General features: G+C 50.4%; 1 protein-coding gene across 1 annotated transcript in view; it reads right to left on the minus strand.

The window, feature by feature from the left end:
• Window positions 1–10,020, minus strand: part of LOC139384882 (immunoglobulin superfamily DCC subclass member 3-like) — a 121,814-nt gene that overhangs the window by 25,385 nt on the left and 86,409 nt on the right. The window contains exon 7 of the mRNA XM_071129781.1: window positions 7,375–7,540. Within this exon, the coding sequence (XP_070985882.1) occupies window positions 7,375–7,540 (166 nt within the window). The remainder of the gene's footprint in view (window positions 1–7,374; window positions 7,541–10,020) is intronic.

Raw genomic sequence — 10,020 nt, forward strand, 5'->3', positions numbered from 1 at the left:
CGCACAAAGGCTTTGAAGAGAGAGCGAGAGAGAAACTGAGAGAAAGAGCTCCCGGAAAGAGAGCGAGTGAGAGAGAAAAGCATTCCTGATAAAGGGATAAAAAAATGAAGAGAGAGAGAGAGAGAGAGAGAGCATCTTAGAAACAGAAAGAGAGAGCGTGAGTCAGTGTTTTGGGCAGAGTGCGTGTGTGAGTGGGGAAGAAAATATCTGTGTTTGGGCCATCTGCCTAGCCTTGCTGTCATGACAGACCGGCAGGTTGACAGCATAATTTACTCATCAGTTCAAGGCCACTTCACTGATTGATGGATCCCCCCAGTCTGGGTGAGGGGGCTGGAACTGGGTAGGCTCACTGGACTGGGGATGGGGCTAGGGTAGGCTCACTGGGCTGGGGCAGGCTCACTGGACTGGGGATGGGGCTAGGGTAGGCTCACTGGGCTGGGGATAGGGTAGGCTCACTGGACTGGGGATGGGGCTAGGGTAGGCTCACTGGGCTGGGGCTGGGGTAGGCCCACTGGGCTGGGGCTAGGGTAGGCTCACTGGGCTGGGGCTAGGGTAGGCTCACTGGGCTGGGGCTAGGGTAGGCTCACTGGGCTGGGGCTGGGCTAGGGTAGGCTTACTAGGCTGGGGCTAGGGTGGGCTCACTGGGCTGGGGCTGGGACTAGGGTAGGCTTACTAGGCTGGGGCTAGGGTGGGCTCACTGGGTTTGGGCTAGGGCAGGCTCACTGGGCTGGGGCTGAGGCAAGGGTGGGCTCACTGGGCTGAGTATAGGGTAGCCTCACTGGGCTGGGGCTGAGGCTAGGGTGGGCTCACTGGGCTGGGGCTAGGGTAGGCTCACTGGGCTGGGGCTAGGGTAGGCTCACTGGGCTGGGGCTGGGACTAGGGTAGGCTTACTAGGCTGGGGCTAGGGTGGGCTCACTGGGTTGGGGCTAGGGCAGGCTCACTGGGCTGGGGCTGAGGCAAGGGTGGGCTCACTGGGCTGAGTATAGGGTAGCCTCACTGGGCTGGGGCTGAGGCTAGGGTGGGCTCACTGGGCTGGGGCTAGGGTAGGTTCACTGGGCTGGGGCTAGGGTAGGCTCACTGGGCTGGGGCTGAGACTAGGGTAGGCTGACTGGGCTGAGGCTGGGACTAGGGTAGGCTCACTGGGCTGGGGCTGAAGCTAGGGTAGGCTCACTGGGCTGGGGCTGAGGCTAGGGTGGGCTGACTGGGCTGGGGCTGGGACTAGGGTAGGCTCACTGGGCTGGGGCTGAGGCTAGGGTAGGCTCACTGGGCTGGGGCTGAGGCTAGGGTGGGCTGACTGGGCTGTGGCTAGGGTAGGGTAGGCTCACTGGGTTGGGGCTGGGACTAGGGTAGGGTAGGCTCACTGGGCTGGGGCTGGGACTAGGGTAGGGTAGGCTCACTGTGCTGGGGCTGGGACTAGGGTAGGCTCACAGGGCTGGGGCAGTGGCTAGGGTAGGCTCACTGGGCTGGGGCTGTGGCTAGGGTAGGCTCACTGGGCTGGGGCTGTGGCTAGGGTGGGCTCACTGGGCTGGGGCTGTGGCTAGGGTAGGCTCACTGGGCTGGGGCTGTGGCTAGGGTGGGCTCACTGGGCTGGGGCTGTGGCTAGGGTAGGCTCACTGGGCTGGGGCTGTGGCTAGGGTGGGCTCACTGGGCTGGGGCTGTGGCTAGGGTAGGCTCACTGGGCTGGGGCTGTGGCTAGGGTGGGCTCACTGGGCTAGGGATAGGAAGCTGTGCGGGCTAACTAGGCTCAGTGGGCTGGGGGCGTGGGAGGTTTCTGTTGTTCAGCCACTGGGGCCGAGTTTGCAATGTTGTCACTGAACGAAGGCCTGTGAAAGGCTAAACTAGAGGGAGGGAGGGAGGGAGGGAGGGGAAAAAAGGGAAGAAGGAGGGAACAGGGAGAGAGGGGAGGGGGAGAGCAGGGGCTTTGAAGAGGGAGGAGCAATGAGCTGTCTCACAGAAAGCCCACGGAAATGACTGATTGCAGGCAGGGTTAGAGGTCAAGGCCAATGCCCAGGTCCCAGCTCGCTGGAATCACAAAACGGGGCTTCCACAGAATGAAAACAGGAAAAAAAGGAAAACATAGTTCCCTTTTAATAGGTTCAGCTACACACAAAAAAAATATGCAGCCCAGTGGAATATTCCTAGAGGGAGTAGGACACATCTCTTCACTGAAACTTACTCACACAAATAAATCATAGAAGTCTTCAATCCCCATAAAAACACAGGAGAAGATTAGTCTCGCCCTCAGTTTACAGTCAACCCTCACAAGTCAAAACTATTCCACAAATCATGCCATTTCTACAACATTTACTACTGTAGGCTGACATTCTACCCAGATTCAGATGTTACTCTGCAATTTCAATTCACTGCCTGACTGTGTTTGATACCTACTGTTTCAGATGATCCTGACTACGTCAGGGATGGGCCAGGCTGGTTTAGATATTCCTATTAACAGTCCTTTCATATGTGTCGTACTCCCCTGAAAACGGACAGGGCAGCACATTCTGAGGCCATGATTCTGATGGAGGTCAGCTAAGCATCTTCATTACCGGGGTAATGGTGTTTCATGTTTAAGGAACAACCCGTGACCACCCCTGAGTGCCCTGCGTGAGAAGAACATCAACTCTCTGCCCTTCTACGTCAACCAACCAACATCCAGCACGCACACGCACACACACACACACACACACACACACACACACACACACACACACACACACACACACACACACACACACACACACACACAGTAAGTAAAGTCCCTGGTCAAAACAATATAATCCTACTGTTATATTTGCATTAGCTGCCAATCTGAATTTATTGTGACACCATCTTAGCTCACACAGAGTTCACACCAGTCAGACTGTCACAGTGTGTAATTGGTTACAGTGTGGCATTAGGTACAGTGTGTAATTGGTTACAGCGTGCTGCAGGGAGACAGTCTAAAGGGCAACGCACAGGAGAATTTGCATGTTTGATATGTGTGTGTATGTATGCATGTGAATGTGTGTGTGTGCGTACGTGTGTTCCTTGATTAATGTGTGTGCATGCACGTGAGTAAAATACACAATCGATCCCCATTCTTTCTTATCCTATACTCTCTGGCAGGTCAGCAGCATGAGAGAAAGCTGTAGGGAACAATGTGCAGTATGTGCATGTCTCTGGTGTTGTCCCGGAACAGACATGCACACACCAGGGTTTCCGTTAGGAACATGTTGCGCCGGACAACGTGACCGGGAAGATTTTAATTTACTGGCCATTTGAGAAATGTACCAGACCCATATGAATTGGTTGTGTAACCAATTAGGGTGTCCACCCACTGTGCTCAGAACGAAATAAATCACATTTAGATTATGGTAATTCATCTGAACAGAACATGCAATTCCTGTAATGAAGAAGCCAATAAAATATTTGCCAAAATGCAATTAGTGGGAAAACACCATTCTAAACAGTTCACCTGATGAGAGCTGTTCCATATGTGACAGGAATGAAAATCTCAGTTAGAAACTTAGAGGGGGAATCTAATAACGACATCCAGGATGGGTTGTTAATATGACTAGGATTGGTCCTTTGGTTTCTCAACAATGAAAGAAAGTTGATATGAAAACCAATAGAACAGCAGAGAAATGCTGGTTAATGACAGCAGGAAGTCTTTAGAAAATAATTGCCTCCACGTTTCGATGGTTGGATTTTGCCTCAGCTACTTTGAAGCAAGGTAAGACATTTCTCATTTGAAGTAAACCATTCAGGCTTCAAACTATTAAGTATATGTTTTCAAAATTCATACTGCCTCCAGCTCACATTGCAAAGTAGTGGGTGGTGTGTTGATAGCCTGCCTACCGTTACACGCACGGATTGCAATAAGATGTTTTTTCATTTCCCAGCACATTTAAACCAATACATTTCCTCACACACACACACGCACACACACGCGCGCACACACGCACACACACGCGCGCACACGCGCGCACACACGCACACACACACACACACACACGCACGCGCACGCACACACACACGCGCACGCACGCACACACACACATACACACACACTGCTAGGGATGGTGGAACATTCTAATTAAAATCTCACACTGCTAGGTAATCATGCACAGAGGCAGACCTCCAATATCAGATACAAGATATCTATATAACAGCAGAAACAGTGAGCTGGAGGGGCATATCATTACCTCTGCCTTGCACCTGTAGGGAAGACTGGGGCCTGTTGAATGTGGTTGTCTATCCTTTCATTCCCTCCTCCATAGGAATGGAAAACAGCAGGATCTGCTGTGACGACAACAGAAAAATAGGGGCTACTTGGGCTTGAACTGGGCTTGAACTGGGCCTGCATTGCTCGCCCAACCAAGAGAGTGAGTTCTGTAGACTGTTCTGTAGAACTAATACTGTAGCGCACCAGATGGAGACGTACGATGGGCTGTAGGAATGTATCAGAATAGCAATGAGGTAAGCTACCAGCCTCGCACCCAAACACTTACCTCACAACAGTAAGTTAGGATGCCACATAAAGTTATGTTCCATAAATGACTGGGCTGGCTACATTTCGTGTTCGGCTACCTCAGTTTATCAGCCAATTAGCTAATGCTGGTGCTGGAACTCTAGCCTCCATACTAAACCAGTCCCAGCGTAGTGGGTGTGATGCATGAGAGGCTCCAGAGAGATGCAGAGCAGTGTCAGGTGGAGGTCTATCACTAGGCTGCCCTCTAACCCCTCTCTCTTTCTCTCCATCACTCTTTCCCTACAACACAGTCTGCTTCAGCCATCCAACTCAAGTGCCTAATGTGCGCGCTCGCTCTCTCTCCCTCTCTCTCTGCCTGGCCCTCTCTCTCTCTCTCTCTGCCTGGCCCTCTCTCTCTCTGCCTGGCCCTCTCTCTCTCTGCCTGGCTCTCTCTCTCTCTGCCTGGCCCCTCCCTCTCTGCCTGGCCCTCTCTCTCTCTGCCTGGCCCTCTCTCTCTCTGCCTGGCCCTCTCTCTCTCTGCCTGGCCCTCTCTCTCTCTGCCTGGCCCTCTCTCTCTCTGCCTGGCCCTCTCTCTCTCTGCCTGGCCCTCTCTCTCTCTGCCTGGCCCTCTCTCTCTCTGCCTGGCCCTCTCTCTCTCTGCCTGGCCCTCTCTCTCTCTGCCTGGCCCCTCTCTCTCTGCCTGGCCCTCTCTCTCTCTGCCTGGCCCTCTCTGTCTCTGCCTGGCCCTCTCTCTCTGCCTGGCCTCTCTCTCTCTGCCTGGCCCTCTCTCTCTCTCTTACTCTGTGACTGGTAGAGGAGAGCAGTATGTCTGAGTGATGTTAGTGCCTCGGCCTCTCTCTCTCTGCCTGGCCCCTCTCTCTCTCTTACTCTGTGACTGGTAGAGGAGAGCAGTGTGTCTGAGTGATGGTAGTACCTCGCCCCCCCCCCCCCCCCCCCCCTCTCCCTCTCTCTCTCTCTCTCTCTCTCTCTCTCTCTCTCTCTCTCTATCTCTGTGACTGGTAGAGGAGAACAGTGTGGCTGAGTGATGGTAGTGCCTCTCTCTCTCTCTATCTCTATGACTGGTAGAGGGGAGCAGTGTGTCTGAGTGATGGTAGTACCCCTCTCTCTCTCTCTCTCTCTATCTCTATGACTGGTAGAGGGGAGCAGTGTGTCTGAGTGATGGTAGTACCTCTCTCTCTCTCTATCTCTGTGACTGGTAGATGGGAACAGTGTGTCTGAGTGATGGTAGTGCCTCTCTCTCTCTCTCTCTCTCTCTCTCTCTCTCTCTCTCTCTCTCTCTCTCTCTCTCTCTCTCTCTCTCTCTCTCTCTCTCTCTCTCTCTCTCTCTCTCTCTCTCTCTCTCTCTCTCTCTCTCTCTCTCTCTCTCTCTCTCTCTCTCTCTCTCTCTCTGTGACTGGTAGAGGAGAACAGTGTGTCTGAGTGATGGTAGTGCCTCTCTCTCTCTCTATCTCTGTGACTGGTAGAGGAGAACAGTGTGTCTGAGTGATGGTAGTGCCTCGGCCTCTCTCTCTCTATCTCTGTGACTGGTAGAGGAGAACAGTGTGTCTGAGTGATGGTAGTGCCTCGGCCTCTCTCTCTCTCTATCTCTGTGACTGGTAGAGGAGAACAGTGTGTCTGAGTGATGGTAGTGCCTCGGCCTCGCTCTCCCCATGTACCACTAGGTCTGGAACACCTGCATCATTTACATGAACTTCACTGTCCCACTTTATTGATTTTCTTGTGCATAAGTAATGTAATCACTTCACCATCCGTTGCATTTATAAATATTAACACACACGGATTCTCTCTCTTGCAAAACACAGCTGGTGTACAGCACTGAACTTATCATGCATAATAAACCTGTATATAGAACAGAATTTCTTTCATTTCCCACAGCCAGAAACGCACCTAACCTATAAATCTTTCAAAGGCTGACAGTTAGAATGTATGCATAATACGATCTCCCCTGTCTGCGTGAACAAATATAGATCTGCCTCATATGTAATGACACACTATATTCTTTGTGTTATGGGCTCTGGTCAAAAGCAGTGCACTGTATAGGGAATAGGTGCTGTGAAATCTTCAACTGGAAAACATCCAAACACATACAGGACATTGACAGAATACCTTGAAAAGTATGCGCACCAAATTCAGGACAACCATCCAAGCATCCAGTCACCTGAGATATTACTGAGCTATAACTCCTAGCTATGTTTGGAGTCTACTCTTTGACCTGAATGAGAAGCATTCTGACACCGGCCACCAGGCTGTCTGGCTCCGTGTTTAACGGTTCTGGGGAAACACCGGTGGTGACAACCACTCAGGACAATAAAACAGCAAAGCTCCAAATACAGTAGCAAGCCTGGGACTTGAATCATTATCACGACACAGAGCCACTCTCCTAGACCTGGAGCGAGGCCAGTCCCAGGCTCATTACAACCCTCCCGTCTCTCCCTGCCTGCCCCAACCCGCCCAACACAACACTAAACACAGTAACCTGGCCTCGTCATCGCTCTTATGGAGAATGTTAAATGACACAATACACTGGCCGGGCCTTCTGTTCTGTTCCTGGAAATTCCACCGGACAGCCTTGGGAGCCGGTCCAGCAGTGATTCGATAGATACCCTCGTAATGTAATGTCACAGCTCCATTTAAAACAAGACAGTGTATCTCTTGGCAGACATCTTGGCCAGCTGTTTCATTAGCGCAGTAGATCAGAAATAATGGAGCGTTTGATTACGCCGACGACACTGCCAGCCATGCACATATGGCATGTAGCTTTGTTACAGTGGATGGATGGCTGCATGCATGAACGGATATAGTGTTATTACCATACAGAATGAGTACAGTCCCTGTTGCTTTCAGCACACAATTCAATAGAACACACTTAGTATGTGTATCTCCATGGCTGTACGTTAACTCACGTGTTGTTGTTCCTGAGCTTGACGTGCCCTCCAGGCTCCAGGATCTGCCCGTTCTTCAGCCAGGTGAGCTGGGGCACAGGGTCGCCCTGCGCCTGGCAGGTGAAGATAGCAGTGGTGCCCACCGGCCGGGAGATGGACTGGGGAGGCTGTACAAACTCTGCCGGGGCTGTGGCAGACGCAGAGGAAAGAGAAAGACAGATAGTGAGCTACTTACTAACTGAATATAAAGTGCCTTGCTACACAGATACAGTAACCTGCTGACAGGGTCTTTCTCATTCCCCATACTATGCTGCACAACAACTATGATTTTTCACCAGTGGTCAGAAAACATAAGCTACCAAGGTATTTTGAAAAAGCAGGAAGCTCCCAGAGCCTTCTAGAGGGAATTATAAAAGGGGAGAGAGGAGTAAAGGCGTATTATCCTGGGCTTAATCCAGCCTAATCACATTGATCAGAATTAGATTGTGTGTGGGGGAGGGGGATTAGAGACAGAGTTTAGCATAACAATTATTAGCTGAGGATCAGATTATCGTCATTGGAACTGAGAAGCAGATCTAGGAACACAAAAAGGGAGGAGGAGGAAGAGGAAGAGGAAGAGGAGAGAACAGGGAATCTATTCACAAATGCAGAATAACTGGTATAGAACACATAAACTGAGTGAAAGGCAATGCAGTGCAGATACAGTATCTTTCCCGAAAGTCTTTCAGTGTTGCACAATTTCACAGCTACTGACCTTCAGCCTCCAGCCAATGATCCCTCCCTCCCTCCCTAGGAGTCATTATTTCCCTCCTCTCTTTGAGCTATGAGCCATGCTCCGTTTGCGCTAATTGACACAAAGCTACAGGTAATGCAAATCTCTATTACCTCTTAATTAAACAGTGTTTAGTTTCGCCTCAAATGTGTGATTACACTCCTCCGGATCTGATCAGAACTGTTTGTTGTTATTGCTGTTGCTATTTCTGTTGGGGTAATTATCTCCCCTCATTATTCATAGCTACAGGTATTATTAGCCACATCAATATTTTCATATATGAAAGGAGTTATTTTCATAATAACTTCCTAGTGAGTGGGAAGACAATTAGACCGCAATTAGGGATAATCTAGTCGTAATTTAGAATGAGATCATTCCCACAATCAGCAACTATTTTCCCTTCAGCAGGTGTATTTGCCAGTCAGCTATCCTTCTGGTTCTAATCTTTCTATCTCAAATCAAATCAAAGTTTATTTGTCACGTGCGCCAAATACAACAGGTATTTACAGTGAAATGCTTACTTACAGGCTCTAACCAAAAGTGCAAAAAAGGTATTAGGTGAACAAAAGGTAAGTAAAGAAATAAAACAACAGTAAAAAGACAGGCTATATACAGTAGCGAGGCTGTAAAAGTAGCGAGGCTACATGCAGACACCGGCTAGTCAGGCTGATTGAGGTAGTATGTACATGTAGATATGGTTAAAGTGACTATGCATATATGATGAACAGAGAGTACCAGTAGTGTAAAAGAGGGGTTGGCGGGTGGTGGGTAGCGGGACACAATGCAGATAGCCCGGTTAGCCAATATAGCAGCCCCCCCCAACCCCTGTTTTTACGATGCTGCGACACATTAACTATGCAAATAGTCCGGGTAGCCATTTGATTACCTGTTCAGGAGTCTTATGGCTTGGGGGTAAAAACTGTTGAGAAGCCTTTTTGTCCTAGACTTGGCACTCCGGTACCGCTTGCCATGCGGTAGTAGAGAGAACAGTCTATGACTGGGGTGGCTGGGGTCTTTGACAATTTTTAGGGCCTTCCTCTGTCACCGCCTGGTGTAGAGGTCCTGGATGGCAGGCAGCTTAACCCCAGTGATGTACTGGGCCGTACGGACTACCCTCTGTAGTACCTTGCAGTCGGAGGCCGAGCAATTGCCGTACTAGGCAGTGATGCAACCTGTCAGGATGCTCTCGATGTTGCAGCTGTAGAACCTTTTGAGGATCTCAGGACCCATGCCAAATCTTTTTAGTTTCCTGAGGAGAAATAGGTTTTGTCATTCCCTTTTCACGACTGTCTTGGTGTGTTTGGACCATTCTAGTTTGTTGTTGATGTGGGCTCTAAAGGAACTTGAAGCTCTCAACCTGCTCCACTACAGCCCCGTCGATGAGAATGGCGTGCTCGGTCCTCCTTTTCCTGTAGTCCACAATCATCTCCTTAGTCTTGGTTACGTTGAGGGATAAGGTTGTTATTCTGACTTCCTCCCTATAGGCTGTCTTGTCGTTGTCGGTGATTAGGCTGTTGTGTCATCTGAAAACGTAATGATGGTGTCGGAGTCGTGCCTGGCCATGCAGTCGTGGGTGAACAGGGAGTACTGGAGGGGACTGAGCACGCACCCCTGGGGAGCTCCAATGTTGAGGGTCAGCGTGGCAGTTGTGTTGCTACCTACCCTCACCACCTGGGGGCGGCCCATCAGGAAGTCCAGGATCCAGTTGCAGAGGGAGGTGTTTAGTCCCAGGATCCTTAGCTTAGTGATGAGCTATCAGGGCACTATGGTGTTGAACGCTGAGCTGTAGTCAATTAATAGAATTCTCACATAGGTGTTCCTTTTGTCCAGGTGGGAAAGGGCAGTGTGGAGTGCAATAGAGATTGTATCATCTGTGGATCTGTTTGGGCGGTATG

This window comes from Oncorhynchus clarkii, chromosome 26 (assembly GCF_045791955.1).
Source record: "Oncorhynchus clarkii lewisi isolate Uvic-CL-2024 chromosome 26, UVic_Ocla_1.0, whole genome shotgun sequence".
Classification (NCBI taxonomy): Eukaryota; Metazoa; Chordata; class Actinopteri; order Salmoniformes; family Salmonidae; genus Oncorhynchus; species Oncorhynchus clarkii.